Here is a 19,153-nt window from a genome sequence, read left to right as displayed (position 1 = left end):
CTTAATTTGGCTGGATATAAAATTCTGGGTTGGAAATTCTTTACTTTAAAAATGTTGAATATTGGCCCCCACTCTCTTCTGGCCTGTAGGGTTTTGGTAGAGAGATCTGCTATTAGTTTGATGGGCTTCCCTTTATGGGTAACCTGACCTTTCTCTTTGGCTGCCCTTAACATTTTTTCCTTCATTTCAGCTTTGGTGAATCTGACAATTATGTGTCTTGGGGTTGCTCTTCTCAAGGAGTATCTTTGTGGTGTTCTCTCTATTTTTCTGAATTTGAATGTTGGCCTGTCTTACTTGGTTGGAGAAGTTCTCCTGGATAATATCCTGAAGTGTGTTTTCCAGCTTGGTTCCATTCCCCCATCACTTTCAGGCACACCAGTCAAACATAGGTTTGGTCTTTTCACATAGTCCCATATTTCTTGGAGGCTTTATTCATTTCTTTTCATTCTTTTTTCTCTAATCTTGTCTTTGTTCTTTATTTAATTAAGTTGATCTTCAATCTCTGATATCCTTTCTTCTGCTTGATCAATTCTGCTATTGATACTTGTGTATGTTCACAAACTTCTCATGCTATGTTTTCAGCTCTGTCAGGTCATTTATGTTATCTTCTAAACTGGTTATTCTAGTTAGCAATTCCTGCAACCATTCTTCACGGTTCTTAGCTTCCTTGCATTGGGTTAGAACATGCTCCTTTAGCTCGAAGGAGTTTGTTATTACCAACCATCTGAAGCCTTCTTCTGTCAATTCATCAAACTCATTCTGCATCCAGTTTTGTTCCCTTGCTGGCGAGGAGTTGGGATCCTCTGGAGAAGAGGCACTCTGGTTTTTGGAATTTTCAGCCTTTCTGCACTTGTTTCTCCCCATCTTCATGGATTTATTGATCTTTGGTCTTTGATGTTGGTGACCTTCAAATAGGGTTTCTGAATGAGCATCCTTTTTGCTGATGTTGATGGTATTCCTTTCTGTTGGTTTTCCTTCTAATATTCAGGTCCCTCTGCTGCAGGCCTACTGGAGTTTGCTGGAGATCCACTCCAGACCCTGTTTGCCTGGGTATCACCAGCAGAGGCTGCAGAACAGCACAGATTGCTGCCTTTTCCTTCATCTGGAAGCTTCATCCCAGAGTGGCACCCACCAGATGCCAGCCAGAGCTCTCCTGTATAAGATGCCTGTTGACAGCTGTTTGAAGGTGTCTCCCTGTCAGGAGTCACGGGAGTCAGGGACCCACTTAGGGAGACAGTCTGTCTCTTAGCAGAGCTCGAGCACTGGACTGGGAGATCCACTGCTCTCTTCAGGGCCAGCAGGCCAGAACATTTAAGTCTGCTGAAAGTGTGCCACAGCCACCCCTTCCATCAGGTGCTCTGTCTCAGAGAAATGGAAGTTTTATCCATAAGCCCTTGACTGGAGATGCTGCCTGCCTTTCAGAGATGCCCTGCCCAGAGAGGAGGAATCTAGAGAAGCAGTTTGGCTACATCTTTGCAGAGCTTCAGTGGGCTCCACCCAGTTTGAACTTTCCACAGCTTTGTTTACACTGTGAGGGTAAATCTGCCTACTCAAGCCACAGAAATGGTGGATTCCCCTCCCCCACAAAGCTCAAGCATCCCAGTTCAACTTCAGACTGCTGTGCTGGCAGCAAGAATTTCAAGCCAGTGGATCTTTATTTGCTGGGCTCCATAGGGGTGGAATCTGCTGAGCTAGACCTCTTGGCTCCCTGGCTTCAGCCTCCTTTCCAGGGGAGTAAACAGTTCTGTCTTGCTAGGGTTCCAGGTGCCACTGGGGTATGAAAAAAACTCCTGCAGCTAGCTCGGTGTCTGTTCAAATGGCTACCCAGTTTTGTGCTTGAAACCCAAGCCCTGGTGGCACAGGCACCTGAGGGAATCTCCTGGTCTGCAGGTTACAAAGACCATGGGAAAAGTGTAGTATCTGGGCCAGAGTGCACCATTCCCCATGGCACAGCCCCTCATGGCTTCCCTTGGCTAGAGGAAGGAGTTCCCTGACCCCTTGTACTTCCTGGGTGATGCAATACCCCACCCTGCTTCAGTTCACCCTTGGGTTGCACCCACTCAGTCCCAGTGAGATGAGCCAGGTACCTCAGTTAGAAATACAGAAATCACCCACCTTCTGCATTGATCTCACTGGGAGCTGCAGACCAGAGTTTTTCCTATTTGGATATCTTGCCAGCCACCCCTCCTCCATAAAACTTTGTACCAACCTCTACCATAACAACATATTGTTAATTTACTTTTTACCTAGCCTGTAAAATCCAGGATCATGATAGTGATAAGTACACAAAGTAATGCATATATACTAAATAGCTTGAGTTAGCCATTCAAGAATGTATATGTATATTAAAACATCATGTTATATACCATAAATATATATAATTTTTACTTATCAAAATAGGGGATATAGAAGGGATGGTTAATGGATACAAAATAAAGTTACATAGATGAAAACCTGGTGTTTGGTAGCATAAGAGAAAGACCATAGTTAACAATAACTTATCACATATTTCAAAATAACTAAAAGAGTGGAATTGAATGTTCCCAACACCAAAAAATGATAAATGCTTGCAGTGATGGATATTCCAGTTACTCTGATTTGATCATTATATATTACATGCTTTTATCAAAATATCACACATACCCCTTAAATAAGTACAACTATTATTTATCCACAGTAATTAAAAATAAAATTAAAAATATATACATTTTTGAAAAAAAATTATTCTTCCCTAAAATTTCCAATAGGAAATTCATGACAAATCCAGCAAGTATATCCTATTTATCTCTATTTCTTATTTCTCCTCTTACGTCTTGATATGGTTTGGCTGTGTTCCCACTCAAATCTCATCTTGAATTGTAACTCTCACAATTCCCATGTGTCATGGGAGGAAGCCAGTGGGAGGTGAACAAATTATGGGAGCAGGTCTTTCCTGAACTGTTCTCATGATAATGATTGAGCTTCACGAGATCTGACGGTTTTAAAAATGAATCTCCCTACACAAGCTCCCTCTTTGTCTGCCTCCATCCACATAAGGTAGGACTTGCTCCTCCTTGACTTCTGCCATGATTGTGAGGCCTCCCCAGCCATGTGGAACTGTGAGTCCATTAAACCTCTTTCTTTTGCAAATTGCTCAGTCTCAGGTATGCCTTTATCAGCAGCATGAAAACAGACTAATATAGCAAATTGGTACCAGTAGAGTGGAGTGCTGCTGTAGATACCAGAAAATGTGGAAGCAACTTGGGACCTGGGGTTGGAACCGTTTGGAAGGCTCAGAAGAAACCAAAATGTGGGAAGGTTTGGAACTTAGAGACCAAGAAGTTGGTCTCTAAGGATTTGAGTGGCTCTGCCCAAAATGCTGATAGCAATATGGGCAATAAAGCCCAGATTGAGCGGAAATAAGGAACTCGATGGGAACTGGAGCAAAGGTGACTCTTGTTATGTTTTACCAGAGAGATTGGCAGCATTTTGCCCCTGCCCCAAGAGATCTGTGAAACTTTTAACTTGAGAGAGATGATTTAGAGTATCTGGTGTAATAAATTTCTAAGCAGCAAAGCATTCAATAAGTGACTTGGTTTCTGTTAAAGGCATTCAGTTTTATAAGGGAAGCAGAGCATAAAAGTTGGGAAAATTTGCAGCCTGACAATGTGATAGAAAAGAAAATCATATTTTCTGAGGAAAAAGTCAAGCCAGCTGCAGAAATTTGCATAAGTAATGAGGAGCCAAATGTTAATCCCCAAGACAATGGGGAAAATGTCTCCAGGACACATTAGAGGTCTTCACAGTGGCCCCTCCCATTATAGGTCAGAAAGCCTAAGAGGAAAAAGTGGTTTCATGGTCCAGGCCCAAGGTCCCTGTGCTCTGTGCAGCCTAGGGACTTGGTGCCCTTTGTCCCAGCTGCTCCAGCCATGGCAGAAAGGGACCAATGTCAAGCTACAGGTGTGTCTTCAGAAGGCAACTTCCAAGCCTTGGCAGTTTCCATGTGATGTTGAGCCTACAAGTACACAGAAGGCAAGAACTGAGATTTGGGAACCTCCACCTAGATTTCAGAGAATTTATGGAAACACTTGGATGTCCAGGTAGAAGTTTGCTGCAGGGGCAGAGCTCTCATGGAGAACCTCTGCTAGGACAATGTGGAAGGGAAATATGGGGTTGGAGACCCTACACAGCCCCCACTAGGCACTGCCTAGTGGAACTGTGAGAAGAGGGCCACTGTCCTCCAGACCCACCCCAGAATGAAAGATCCACTAGTAGCTTGCACCATGCACCTGGAAAAGCTACAGACACCAATGGCAGCCCATGAACCCAGCCAGGAGGGAGACTGTGCCCTGCAAAGCCACAGGGGCAGAGCTTCCCATGACAATGGGAACCCACCTCTTGAATCAGCGTGATCTGGATGTGAGACATGGAGTTAAAGGAGATCATTTTGGAGCTTTAGGACTTGATTGCCCTGCTGGATTCCAGACTTGCATGGGGCCTGTAGCCCCTTTGTTTTGACTAATTTCTCCCATTTGGAACAGTTGTATTTACCCAATGCCTATACCACCCTCATTGTATCTAGGAAGTAACTAACTTGCTTCGATTTTACAGGCTCATAGGCAGAAGGGGCTTGCCTTGTCTCAGATGAGATGCTGGACTGTGGACTTCTGAGTTAATGCGGAAATGAGTTAAGACTTTGGGGAAATGTTGAGAAGGCATGATTGGTTTTGAAATGTGAGGACATGAGATTTGGGAGGTGCCAGCTGGCAGAATGATATGGTTTGGCCATGTCTCTGCACAAATCTCATCTCGAATTATAACTCCCACAATTCCCATATGTCATGGGAGAAACCAGGTGGGAGGTGAATGAATTATGGGGTAGGTCTTTCCTGCACTGTTCTCATGATAGTGAATAAGTCTCACAAGATCTGATGGTTTTAAAAACAGGAGTTTCCCTACACAAGTTCTCTCTTTGCCTGCCACCATCCACATAAAATGTGACTTGCTTCTCCTTCCTTTCTGCCATGATTGTGAAGCCTCCCCAGCTAATTTACGAAACCTCTTTCTTTCATAAATTGTCAAGCCTCAAATATGTCTTTATCAGTAACATGAAAACAAACTAATGCATATCTTAAATACCAGTGTTGACTTGCTCTTTTTCTTTACATCTTAATATGCTTTTACATATTTTGCCTAAGATGGTCCACAAAATATACATAGCTTCTAACAGCTCTTAATTATACAGTAATTTTCCCTTTATCAGCTGCTGATATCTTCAATAATAAAAGGCCTTAGAAAATCTTTTTGTTGGTACATATGAGCCTTTTAAAAAAAGGATGGCCTAAAAAAGTCTCAGCCGCCAATATGATAGTATGATTTTTCTGTCAGTATAAATATTCATCAGAGAATAATTGTTTGTCCAAAAATTATTTTAAAAATCTTGGGCTGGGGGTGGTGGCTCACGCCCGTAATCCCAGCACTTTGGGAAGCCAAGGCGGGTGGATCACAAGGTCAAGAGATCTAGACCATCCTGGTCAACATGGTAAAACCCCATCTCTACTAAAAATACAAAAAATTAGCTGGGCATGGTGGCACGTGCCTGTAATTCCAGCTACTCAAGAGGCTGAGGCAGGAGAATTGCCTGAACCCAGGAGGCGGAGGTTGCGGTGAGCCGAGATCACACCATTGCTCTCCAGCCTGGGTAACGAGAGTGAAACTCCATCTCAAAAAACAAAAACAAAAACAAAAAAAAACTTGTAGCAAATGTTAAATATACATTTGACAAAAGTTATTAAATTCTGGAACCATCTTCTATAAGACACTTGTCTATTACCTAATTCAAAGGGATCAACATTCCGACAACAAGCGAAACCTGACTATGGTATGATAAATGGAAAAAGTTGGAAAAGTTCGTTCAATTCAATAGTCAAATTTCCCTTCATTTTTAGGAATAAGTCCAACATTTCACTCCAAGAGCCAAAAAGTGGGAGCAAGATACCATGGTGGAGAAATATGGGACAGGGAGAGAAGGTGAAAGAGAACTTACACCAGTTCTCACCAAGTAATTTATATCATATATCATTCAATCTTCACAAGACCTTTCAAGGTATTCAGAATAAGTTTATTCTCCCCATAACTCAGAAGAAGAAACCAAAGCTCACATTCCCAAAATTACCCAGCTAATCAACAACAGAGCCAGGATTCAAGCAAGGTCTCCATGCTGCCAAAAGTCATGTTTTCTTCCCACATTGTCCTGACCCAGTAAACAGAAGCTATCAAAGCCTATTTTCTTCCAAATAAAATTGACTCTTAGAAATCTAGATGCCAGGCTGAGCACAGAGGCTCACACCTGTAATCCCAGCACTTTGAGAGGCCGAGGCAGGCAGATCACCTGAGGTACGGAGTTCAAGACCAGCCTGGCCAACATGGCAAAACTAAAAATACAAAAATTAGCTGGGCACAGTGGCGTGCACCTGTAATCCCAGCTACTTGGGAGGCTGAGGCAAGACAATCATTTGAACTCAGAAGGCAGAGGTTGCAGTGATCCAAGACTGTGCCATTGCACAGTGCAAAAACAGCAAAACTCTGTTTCAAAAGAAAAAGGAAATCCAGATGCCAATAAAACACGATGTGGAATTCTAAGAAGTACAAATAGTACAGAAAAGTTTGAAACACTTGAACAGTATCAAAGAGAGAAATATGTTAACTTAAATTCCTATTAAAAATTTATAAACAAAACTGACAATAGAGCCAAAATACCTTTCCAAGTTTCTACAATTAATGAAATATTGAAATATCAGCATTTTTTTCCTCTGTCTCCTGTTACCTTTTATTTGGACCTGTTTTCCCCAAAAGAACATACATATTTCCCTAAGGAACTGGACACATTTAAAAGTGCCATGACAGGAATCCTTGATTATTTAATTTGGCAGTACTTGTCCCTTTTGGGGTTGCTCAGTAACCCATGTTTATACTAGTTGCTTGTCTCAGACTATGTCCTTGTAAGTGTTCTATTGTAATTGCTTCTCCTGGGGCAGTCTCAGTGCAAAGAGTATAGTGTAATAGAAAGCTTTACAAAATCAGGAAATATATAGATACATGCTATTAAAAGAGAGTAACATCTCATTTATCTGACATCTATAAAAGGAAATATACGTCAACAGAGTTGAAAAAATATGTAGAAAAAGTCATAAGAAGGAAAAAAGAATAAAGCTACTTTAAAAAAAAAAAAACATTGTGAGTTCAGAGGAATTCTTTAATGCTATGTAATAAACAACAACCAAAAATAAAGCAAAACAAAAAATGTAGGAGGAACTTGTATAAGTGTCAGGAGGAGAAAAAAAGAGTACAGAAGCCTGCATGAAATAGTAAAGATGGAAGAAGAAAGGCAGGCCTTTTTCCATTACATGCAAAATAAGGGCAAGAAATTAAAAGGCAGCCCACTGTTCTTGGGGAAAAAAAAAATGTATGCCCAGAAGAAATTTGTATCTTTAGAGTGGATATCCTCCTTCCACCAAAAATCTATAATAGATTATTATAAAGTAGGGTTGGGGAATGTGGTATCTGACTGTAGAATTCTTCTTAGGAAGGGCACTACTTATACTGAGGAAAATACCTTAAGGAGTAATTTAAGGTGGATAATGATATCCTAATGGCACAAGTGAGCAGAGGCCAAGTCCAGTGTTAGAGAGATAACTATTCTTTACTGCATTCCAATGAAAAGAATTTAGAAGTGTGAGGGAAACTAGCTAGAGAGAAAGAATGTGGAAAGACAATAGATGGAGTTGCTAAATAAGATTCTGAAGATTTCTACAAATTGAAGCCACTTAGAATATATTGTTGTAATATAGAAATCTCTCCCTTCCAGCTTCCTGTCAGTTTCTGTAAGGTTTGTTATATTCATAGACATCCCTACTCTGGTAGGGTTGGAGAATTTGTGTGCCTGTGTGTCTCTGCTTAAAAGAGGAACACCAACTCCAGATTCTGGGTGAAAATAATGTAAAATAGACATAGAAAGACAATCCATAAATGAAAGTAATTCAGTGGAAGCAAAAGCTTGGAGCCAGAGTTGACCCTGAAATTTTGCAGAAATTTTGAGCTCCCAGAGAATTTGCAGAAATTTGGGGAGGAACATTATACGTGATAGGACACAGAATGAGTAAAGTAATTATATTGAGATCTTAAGTGCAAGAAGATCCCAGCAAACAAGTGGCTTCGCATCATAAGTGGATTATGACTAATTAAAAACAATGAAGGTCAGAAAAAAAAATAAGCAAGCAATGGTCACTTAGAGCTCTTATTGGGTTATTAAGAAGTAAGTCATGCCAAACTAATTTCATTTCCTTTATAATGGAGATTACTAGACTGATAAATCCACAATGCCACAAATAATATATCTTGATTTCAAGAAGGTCTTTCAAGAAGTACTTGAGGATGAAATAAAGAAGCATGGTTTATACAGCAGTCCAATGAAGCAAGCTTGAAGCTCATTTCAACAATCTTACTCAAAGGGTGTTCACATTTGATTTGTATTATCTAAAAGTAAGATATAATATTGTTTTCCATGTCATTAAACATTTTTTCATAAATAAATTTGAAAATGATATCAGGTTAGGAAAGGAAGACAAAATCCAGAGTCAAAGGATCTTGATGGACTGTAACAAAAAGCCAGAATTAATAAGATAAAGTTCAGTGAATATAAATGTAACTTCTACCTTTACATATTTAAAAATTAAAAAACTAGTATCAGTGGAGGAAGACCTTGATTAGGAGTAGTTTGAGCTCAGAGACTTGGAGGTTTTAATTGCTTTCAAAATCAATATGAAGCAACAACATGACAAGGCTACTGCGATAGGTAAGATAATGTTAGACATTAAACCAGGGATGTAATTGTCCATTTATATCATGGAATGTTCATATTGGAGAGTTTGTTTTGATTTAAAGATATTGATTTCAACATTTTGTGGAAGTTACCTACAATCTAGAATGCATAAAAAAAGGATTTACAGAGATGATTGGGGGGAACTTCTATTTCTTATAAGGGCAAATTAGAAATTCAGTCTGATCTTCTGCTGAAGGAAACAAATAAGGTTTGATGATAAAACAATTCATCTTAAAAACATCAAAGAGCTAATAAGACAGTGAGAAATTTCCTGAAATGGGTTTCAGAAGAGGCAATGTTCCATATACAATCAAAAATGGCCATTCACATTATAAGACAAGACACCATGAGCAAAAACAGGGAAAATGATAGCAGAAGCAGACATCCAGGGAGTCCAAAAACTGGAGTTTTCAAACCTTGACCATCAGATAAGTCTGCTTACCATATCAAATAGATCAAAATAAAGATTAAAAATTTAAGAAGGAAACTAAAAGTCATACAAAGAAATGTAAGCCAATTTGAAAAATATATAGAAATTCTAGGGTATTTAGCGTGGTCTGAAACTATCATATAAGGAACATCCAAAAGTCAAAAAATGTTTAGCCTAGAAAAGGGGAAACATAGGCAAGTCCTAAAAGTAATCATCAGTTATTTGAAAAGAGCCTTTTCTATTGCCTTGATTCTGTGTTGCTCCAGGAAGCAAAACTAGATGCACTGGCTTGAAATGGCAGGGAGGCAGTTTTAAGCTCAGTTTGAGAAATATGTCTCCAACAATTAGAAATGTCCAAAATCAGCTTCATTGTCTCAGAGAATTGAGATTGTTATCATCGATAGTGATCACCTATTTTTAGGCAGTTGCATACATTCCATATTATCAGAGAGTCTTTCTACTTCAGGTAAAATATTAAACTGTAAGGGCACTGACGTTTCTCCACTATGATTCTTTTGATTCCAAGTAGAAGCTAATATTGGCATAGACGTTACTAGAAAAATTCCAAACTGATATTTCCCAAAGTATGGTTTTAGAAAGTTCCAGGATTAATTTACTATAGAAGAGTTCTGGGGTCAAAAAAGTTTGTGAAATTTTGGGTGAAGCAGAGTTAAACAGGCTTCTCCATGGCAGTATTTCTCAACGACGTTAACGTGCTAATGTGCATCAAAACATTCATGGGAATTTCCATGTGCAGCATTGATCATTTACAAAAACCAACTATTTTCCTGTTTGTTATTTTCAAGACATGTTCTACAGAATACTTTTGGGAAAATGTTGGGCTAAATAATTCTACTCTTGATGATCTCAAAGACAATTTAGTGATTTCCATTCTACATGAAGTCTTGAAAGAATGGAGTTGACAATATGGTTCATATATACACTTTTCGTGAAGATAAAACCATGGAAAAACTATCGTAATTTACCGCAAAAGGGGTTCCCGTCTCTTTGTAAGATATCACTTCCTTTTTCATAACGTATCATTGTTGTACTATACAAACTCCTATGTGACATAATCTAGTTAAAATTCAGGCTCTAAGGAGCAACCAAGTATAGGAGAGGATTGTTGGAATTTTAAAAACCTCCTGGCATATCTAACTTACTTTAACAACTGGTTGTAGATCCATGAATTAGCCTAAACTTGTAAAAGCTGTTTGTTGTTGAAGCTGTTCTAACCATTAGAGTAGTAAGTTCCAAAAGTTTTAATTCTTTTCCGTTGCCTTGAGGATGTTACTTAAATGCAATGTGCCTCAGCTTTCTCGTTTCTTAAACAGAAATCATAATCACAGGGCTGTTGCGAGAATTGAATTAAAGGAGATAATCCAGCACAGTGTTTGGCACATTATAAAAATCCAACAAATATTAACTATAATTTTTATTGCAAGAGGTAGTACTTCGCTTTTGTTTGATCTTCAACACCATCCTGCTTCATTTGCATGATATTATGTATGTGAATTACCTACCTCTGTGACTAACTCCTACTGGACACTCAGTTAAACTGGTAGTGAAGGTGGTTGTGTTCTGTATAAACAGTTACCTCCTAATTGGTTTGAAGCTGGCAGTTTTCACCTTACAAAAGCCCTGCATTCTGCCCTATCTCAACAAATCTAGAGTATAAAACAAAAATTATTGGGTCATTGGAACTAGGTATTACTGTGTTATTGGAACTAGGAATTACTTATCACTTAATCTTTTATACCCATTTCTTGTTTACAGCATTTATTAGTGTCTATAGTCAAATATGAGACCAATGAATCTCAGAAATGTTCAGTAATTAGTTTATGGTTATTAAACAAACCAAGAACCAAGTAACAGAAGCCTCTGTTCAATTATGTCACCTACAAATCCACTAGTAAACAGCTGCTGGTAATGAGAACAATTTCCTTTCCTAAAAAGCTACTTCAACTAAGAAAAAAAATGTATTGAATTGCTCTTTTTACAGTAATAAAACTGTCAGTTCAGTAATTTGTCTATGGTTATTCAACAAACCAAGAACCAAGTAACAGAATCTTTGCTCAATTGTATCATCTACAAATTCACTAGTAAACAGCTGCTGGTGATGAGAACAATTCCCTTTCCTAAAAAGCTACTTAAACTAAAAAAACAAACAAACAAACAAACAAACAAAACAAGGTGTTGAATTGCTCTTTTTGAGTAATAAAACTATCAAAAGAAAAAAAATGGAAGTACAAAGACAGGGTCACTCTAGTGTTAAAATAAGCAATAGTGAATACAAGAAAGATGCGGCCAGGCACAGTGGCTCACACCTGTAATCCCAGCACTTTAGGAGGCCAAGGCAGGCGGATCATGAGGTCAGGAGTTCAAGATTAGCCTGGCCAAATAGTGAAACCCCGTCTCTACTAAAAAAGAAAAATAATTTAAAAATACAAAAAATTAGCCAGCGTGGTGGTATGTGCCTGTAGTCCCAGCTACTTGGGAGGCAGAGGCAGAAGAATCACGTGAACCTGGGAGGCGGAGGTTGCAGTGAGCTGAAATCACACTATTGCACTCCAGCCCAGGCAACAATGTAAGCCTCCATCTCAAAAAAAAAAAAAAAAAGATTGCAAAGAAAGGTTTAGCTTAGCAGCCAGAGAAAATGATTTTGACAAGAAGGTTAATGAAATAAGACCATCGTTTGCTTAATAAAGTAGTGATACTAAAATCACAGACACTGTAGGAAAATGCAGATGTATTTATGGACAGAGTATGAGTCCTATTTCAAGCAGAAAATACAACAGAAATAAAAAGAGTTCTTTGCAACCTTTTCAACTGAACTCTATTAATGATTCAGTCAAACTAAGAAAACAAAAATGCTTTAATAAAATTCTCTTTCTACTAAAAATATGCTAAGTGGGTTTGTCAGACAAAATAAAACATTCAGGACATCTTGCTAACTTTGTATCCTCCTAGTTAATATACATTATTTATTCATATTAAATACATATCTACATTTTCCTAATGGATTACTACAGACATCACAGACTACCTGTAAATACACACTGTTTATCCTGAATCAAGAGGACCTGGCAAAGTAAAATTCATTTACAAACTAGGATAAATAACCAAATGTCTTAAGCTTTAAGGTTTCTATTTCTCAAGTTATTTATACTTACATGTTCATTATATATTATCTATATAATTATGTTATTTATTTATAGAGAGCATAAATGGTCAAAAGTCTAGAACTTTCTCTCCTACTCATTTCCTTATAAGTAACCCATCTTCTGTTCAATTTCCCATTGGCTTTAGAACTCACTCTGGCTTCCTTAGTTTGAGGTATACATTAGTCTTCACAACCCAATCTAGTCTGCTTCTGAAGGGTGCTGTTACAAAATGAGAGTGAAGCCAAGATGCACTAGGATTGACACCAGATTGAGAGAATGAAACTAGAAGTGAAGACAATGCTGAGGTAAACTAGGCCATCTTTTACTTACAGCTGACACGTGCTCCAAGAGGCACATTACATCAATCATGTCTGCAAGAATAAGGAGTCTCGTCACTGCAGCCAGCAAGGCACGGGCAGCTTGAACCACAGCCTCCCTTTTTGGGAGAAAACAGGGGTCATCTGTGAATCTCTCAGCTGATACTTTCAGAGCTTCACCTGAAAAACACAACCCCAAATAAGTTATACTTCAAGTTTCAACTATGCCTATTTCAGAATTTATCAGCCAACCTAATTCCAAGTAAATTCCAAGACCAAGCATAATATAAAAATATTATCAGTTGACACTAGCATATTGTCTCTTAATAAACAATGCAGTTTCAAATTAACATTTGTTTTTGACAAATATTCTGGAATTAAGAAGCACGATAGCATTTTCCTGCAAAAAAAAACTGTGCTTAATTAACTAGGAACATCTAGTAAAATTGCTGTCAACTTCTACATTTGCTGAATCTCATTTCTTGTAAAAGGTTTTATTACTAAAATTTCAATCATAAACAATTCTGCTTATAAAAACAAGGTAAATCTTTACTGAGTTACTTTCCAACTCAATGGATGTTAGAAAAGAGGTAGCCTTTAAGATAACAAGACTGCAGCTCTCTGATAAAAGTTTAACAGGGAAAAATTTATTCTAAATTATCAATATAATGAATAAACTATATCCTAAATTTAGCCACAGAAATAGTACTTCATAGTGCATAACTGTTAGAGAATATTGTGACCACTATTTTTAATGCCTTTTCATTTAAAATATATTTATTATAAAAGAAGTATGCATTCATTCATTCATTGTTTTAAGTTCCTGGTTCAAAAGGATATAAAATGAAAATATTTAATAAAAAGTCTCTCTTTACTCCCATCCAATAACATGATTGATAGAGAGTTACCATATTCACTATTTATTTTTTAAGGTTTTAAGTCTAATCTGTTTTTATTATAAAAGTATTATAATACATGTCCATTACTTTTAAATAATTCACCATACTAAAGAGTATCAAGTATAAAATTTAGAAGTCTCCAAACGAATCTCCCAAAGCACCAACTATTCAGCTCTTGTATATATATCCAGAAAATCTTCCATGAATGTATGATTTATGTGTATATGTATATATAGATACACACATGTTCTATATACATAAATATATATGTATGTTTTATATATGTGTATGTTTTATGAATAGATTTATATACATTCACATATACAAATATATGTCTTATAAAGACAGATTTTATAAGAAAACATAGTTATTTTACAAGTTGTAAGAGGAAAAGATAAAAATATAGAGCCTTTAATAAGTAGTATCATACTAGAGAAATTTTCTGTAATTTTTTATTTTGATTATCAATTTGTTTTCCTTTTATACTTGGAAATAGACAACGAGGAGGCAATATAGCACAGTAATTAACATTGTGGGCTCTGGAGCCAGACTGCTTCAATGTCTCTGTCCTAGTACCTTAATCAAGTCACTTAACCTCATTACTCATTTTCTTCTTTTTTAAATTAATTAATAATAATACCGACTATTTTCTGAGTATTAAATAAGAGCACATAAGTTATATTTCATTGATACATTGTAATTTATTTTACCAGGCCCCTATTTGAACACATAAGTCAATTCCAACTTTTTCCTATTTCATATAATACTGCAGAGAACGCCCAGGACACATATCTTTGCATGCATGAACAAGTTTAGCTGTCAAATAAATTCCTAAAAGAAGAACTGCCGACTCAAGGAGAAAATGAATTTTAAGCTTTGTTATATATTGCCACAAAATTATCCAAAATACAATCATCCCATCAAAAATATACAAAAGGGTCTGTCTTACCGATTTATGGATTATATCCATAAATATTTTAGTTCTAATTGACTCATCAACCTTAGCATAAAGAAAATTTAGTCAGTTATTTTATTAAATAAAATAAATAATACTGTTTCTTATAATAGACAAAATTTGTGAAGAGCTCTGAGACTGTCTTAACATGTTAATATGTCTCATTTAGATCTCTTTAGCAATACCAAGTTAGGAACTAGGACTCTAGATACTTCTGAGATCAAATTCTTACATGCCCCTTTTAGCTCTGGGAACGTGGACACTAAATACCTTCAATGTCCTTATCTACAGGGAAGGGGTAAAAATATGACTTATCTCACAGTGTTTCCTGGATGCTTGGATGAGACAGTTCATATATTTAGCACAGTACTTAAACATGGAAAGTACTCAACAAAGATTAACTGTTTGTTATTTTGGGGAAACTTTGTAATAGAGATAGTAAATTTTTAAGACCTATAAGTGGATTATTTTCATGTGCTTCTCTGCAAGTCAGAATTGCTGCTATGAGACTATAAAAAGTTAAGCTGACCTCCAAAATTTGGAGAGCAGATGAATGCCCACAAAAAAAGATTATTTTTTCTTCTTGTAAGTATGAGTTGGAAGGTTATAATAGCCTTTTTAGAATACTGTCTTTGACTTTACATACTAAAACTAAATATATTATCAAAAATTATGTATTTTTGACTCTAAAAAATGTTGGAATGTTGAACAACTGGCTGAAGAGCCATATTCAGAAAGAATTCATTTAAACAAATATTATATCCTTGTCTTCATTAAAGGGATATGAAGAGGGAGTCAGGTAGGTGTGTTGGGAAGAGAAAAGTCACTCTCAAAATACATTAATAAAGATGCTATAACTTAAATTCTTATTGCTGGACTTGTCCCTAATTTCCCTAGTATTCCTAACCCCTTTCAGCTCGTTTCAGCCCACACTCTGGTCCTAACTTAAACATCACTTCCTATGGGAAGCTTGGACCCCCCACTCCCATTACTAAGATAGGTCTTACAATAATATCCTATGCTTTCTACCATAACTTTCATCATAATTTATTATAACAAATTGTGTCAAAATCTGTCTTTTCTTCTAGGTCATAAACTAGTAAGTGCAAGAGCTGCATTTGTCCTGGTCACCACAGCTTTCTCAGGATCTAAAACAGTGCCTACTCTTGAATATATTCAATACATTGACTATAAATTGCTGAATGAATATGTGCATGAATACTATTCAACTTTTATTTGACAAATATTTGTTGTTCCCTCTATTAAACAGCAGTATCCTAGGTATCCAGGATATAGATATCAGTATGAAACAGTTTTGCAGCCCAAGAAGTTCAGAGTCAAGTGAAAGTCAACAAACACTAATACAATCTAAACAGGTCTCTGGTACAGGCCTGTACAAAGTACTAAGAGACAAAGAGGAGGACCTACCTCTGCCTGAGGTGTCAGAAGAAATACAAAGGAATGTTCTAGGTAAAAGAAACATGTTCCAACTATGATAAGGTATTGATAATGATAATTGGTTTATAGAATGTAGCTAGTTCACTGTCAAATTGATTTCTGACAGCAGAAAATGGTTATTTTCCTAATTAAATAGAAAAGAAACGTACAAGTTTCCTTTCCATCTAGAATATGAGCATCTATTTTTATAAAGTTTCATGTGGAGAGTCTACTCTTTTGAAATATCATTCCCAATCTTGCTTATAATGCTTTTACTTTGAAGTTTACTGAATACAAAATTTCACTTTTAAAATACATACAAATAAAAATAACTACTTTTTTCTTGAAAAAATTCCACTCTACACATAAAAATAATTTACTAAAGGTCTTGAAAATGCCACAAGAACTAGTTTCAGAATACTTCTTTCTACTGAATCCATTTAGTCCTTTTCCTTAAAAATGGGATTTTTTTAATCATTAAAAAAACAGTTATGAAATGCCTGCTAAAATAAGGTACTAAAGTATATAGACCACGAATACCTGTAGAGGTAACTCTTACACACCTATATAAGTTTAAGAGATGAAAATTTCTGAATATACAAATATGTAGAATCTGACATACAAAACTTTTTATATAATCAAATCAATAAACTCCAGAAGTACAAAAAAATTGTTGGCCAATACACATATTACAAAATATTCTTTATTTTATAAAGCTTCCCACATGTTCTTTTACAGGTTCTTTTGCTGCATTTAAAAGTATAATTCTACTTTCTAAAAGTAATTATATTGATTATAAACTTAAAAAGTCAAAGAAAACATGGTATAAGAAAAATATTGATAGGAAAAAGAGAATAACCAAAATGAAAAGGGGCAGGTACTAAAGATAAAAATTTCCCCAACTTTTATTTGACATTATGTTTATTATTCAATTAAGATTCCTAATATATGCATCTGGCCAAGTGATACAAATACATCATGGTAAAAGGTTTGTATCATACATATATAACATGCATTAGTACATATTCATTTATTCGATATATAATAGAGTTCACGACTGAGACTAAACACTCAGGGTTTGTTTTTGTTTTTAATTGGGAAACTGCCATTTCTAATTTGAAAACTCAAAGAGGTAGAAGCTTAAATTTAACTTTTTAGCAGACAATTATTACATTTGGCAGAAAAGAGAGGAGGATGATCCTCAATTCAATCCTAAACTTACACAGCTATTTAAAAAAACAACAACAACAACGGTGAAAAAGACTCTCCTTTAAAATGTTCAAGACAGTTGGACTATAAGGAGCAAACATGTTTTGTATGACAAAAGACAATCTTACCATGGCAGGAGGAAAGGCAGGAAAGCTAGCCACTGCTGTGTGGACCCAGGGTTGGGTGCTACAGCAAGGTTGTAGGCTAGGAATGCAGTTGCATATGATTGCTATTGCAAACTACTGGCCATGTTTTATTTCCATTTTACTATGTTCGAACTCAGTAAAGTCTTATTAAAAGTTATAATTTGCTTCCAGCCAAGGCAGAGTAACAGAGACCAGACATCTACCTTTCCTACCTGAAACCAAAAATCAGACCAAATAAATGCAAAAATGTTTATAAAGCACTGGATGCCAGGCAATGAAAAATAGTAATCCCTGAGAAATGAACAACAACAACAAAAAAGGATGAGTCCTCTGATAGCCCAGCTTACCACCATGAGAGACTTTCCTGGCCACGATATAGGAAGAGGAAACCAAGGCAGAGTCTGACAAACTCTCTGAGCTGAGGAGACAAAGCTGAGAGCCCTGGGAGATCAAGGCAGTAAAAGTACAAAATAGAATAGAATATGATAAAGAGAAGAGATCCACAGAGAAAGAACACAAATAATCTGCACATGCTCCCTCTTGAGTATTCAGCTGAATACTGATCAACCCATATATTGGAAGAAACTACCCAAGGCTAGGAAAAGAACCATTCAAAAAGATTTGAGGTAACAGTACTTGCCACTCACACAGGACTGAGAATAATGCTTCTCCAACCACCAGACTGGAAAACTTCATAACTCATGGGACATTTGAATACAAAAAAGAGTCTTGTCTCAACAGTGGGAAAGAATTGGCCTTAGACTAACATTGCCCTAGTGCCCTCTAAAAAGGACAGAGAAAGCAGAATTCCCAACTACAAGACCAGCAACGTTCATGCATCAGAGAAGACAGAGAGCCAGGTAAAAGCAACAGCAGACCAGCATAATGATTTAATGAAAATGGAAGGACATGAGCAGCCAGCCACTGAGCCCTGCACCATTGGGAACTCTCAAAACAGTTTCTATAAAATTATATACAATTCTTTATAAAACATAAAATTTGATAGGACTAGTTTTCATAAAACTAATAGAAACATCTCCCAATCATCATAAATAGGATATAGTAGCAGCTGTCTTAAAAGACTTCCTCTTAACCACTCTCTAAACTAATAAATTAACTCTTTTTATTCACTCTTTGCAACATATTAATGACATCTCCTTTCTGGTATGTAAATATACTGAAGACCTTCTGCTCCCAATAATTGAAGTTGATCAAGAAGTTGAAAAGGTTTTTTCCCCAATCTTTTCATGTGAGTTGTAATTACAATTATATTGTTTTATTATTAACTATGCAAATCTCTCAAATGTAAGTGCAAAAAATATCTATTAATTCTTTAAAAACTCACTTTTAATGCTTTGGAGACATTTCAGTAAAGGTGAGTTGCTAAAAATATTGTTAAGTTAGGTATGGAAGCAAAAAATGGTAAAAGTTGGGGCAGGGCAAGGCAAGAGAAATGATTATAAAAGATCAAGAAAGATTCTGCAGTTAGGTAGTTTCCCAAGTGTCATTAAGTTTTCTTCCATGAAGACACCAAAACTGGAAATCTTAGTCAATATAGTTTGGTTGTAGTTTCAGTCAAAACGACTGTATAAGATACAATAAACAAACCATGCTGAAAAGAAATTGGATAATGTTCATGTTACATCCTTCAATGTAAAATAAAATATTTAAGATGTGCGTTTGTATGTGTATAAGTAATGAACAAATGAACTTTTTACTTCTAATAATGAGAACAA

At 36.4% G+C, this 19,153-nt stretch overlaps 1 protein-coding gene across 5 annotated transcripts in view; it reads right to left on the bottom strand.

The window, feature by feature from the left end:
- Positions 1-19,153, bottom strand: part of CTNNA3 (catenin alpha 3) — a 1,887,341-nt gene that overhangs the window by 1,698,917 nt on the left and 169,271 nt on the right. For all 5 annotated transcript variants that reach the window (XM_078345825.1, XM_035266221.3, XM_078345826.1 and 2 more), the window contains one exon: positions 12,785-12,951. In XM_078345825.1, the coding sequence (XP_078201951.1) occupies positions 12,785-12,951 (167 nt within the window). The remainder of the gene's footprint in view (positions 1-12,784; positions 12,952-19,153) is intronic.

This window comes from Callithrix jacchus, chromosome 12 (genome assembly GCF_049354715.1).
Source record: "Callithrix jacchus isolate 240 chromosome 12, calJac240_pri, whole genome shotgun sequence".
In the NCBI taxonomy this organism is placed as follows: domain Eukaryota; kingdom Metazoa; phylum Chordata; class Mammalia; order Primates; family Cebidae; genus Callithrix; species Callithrix jacchus.
The sequence above is the reverse complement of the archived record's forward strand: the minus strand, read 5'-3'. Positions and strand labels throughout refer to the sequence as shown.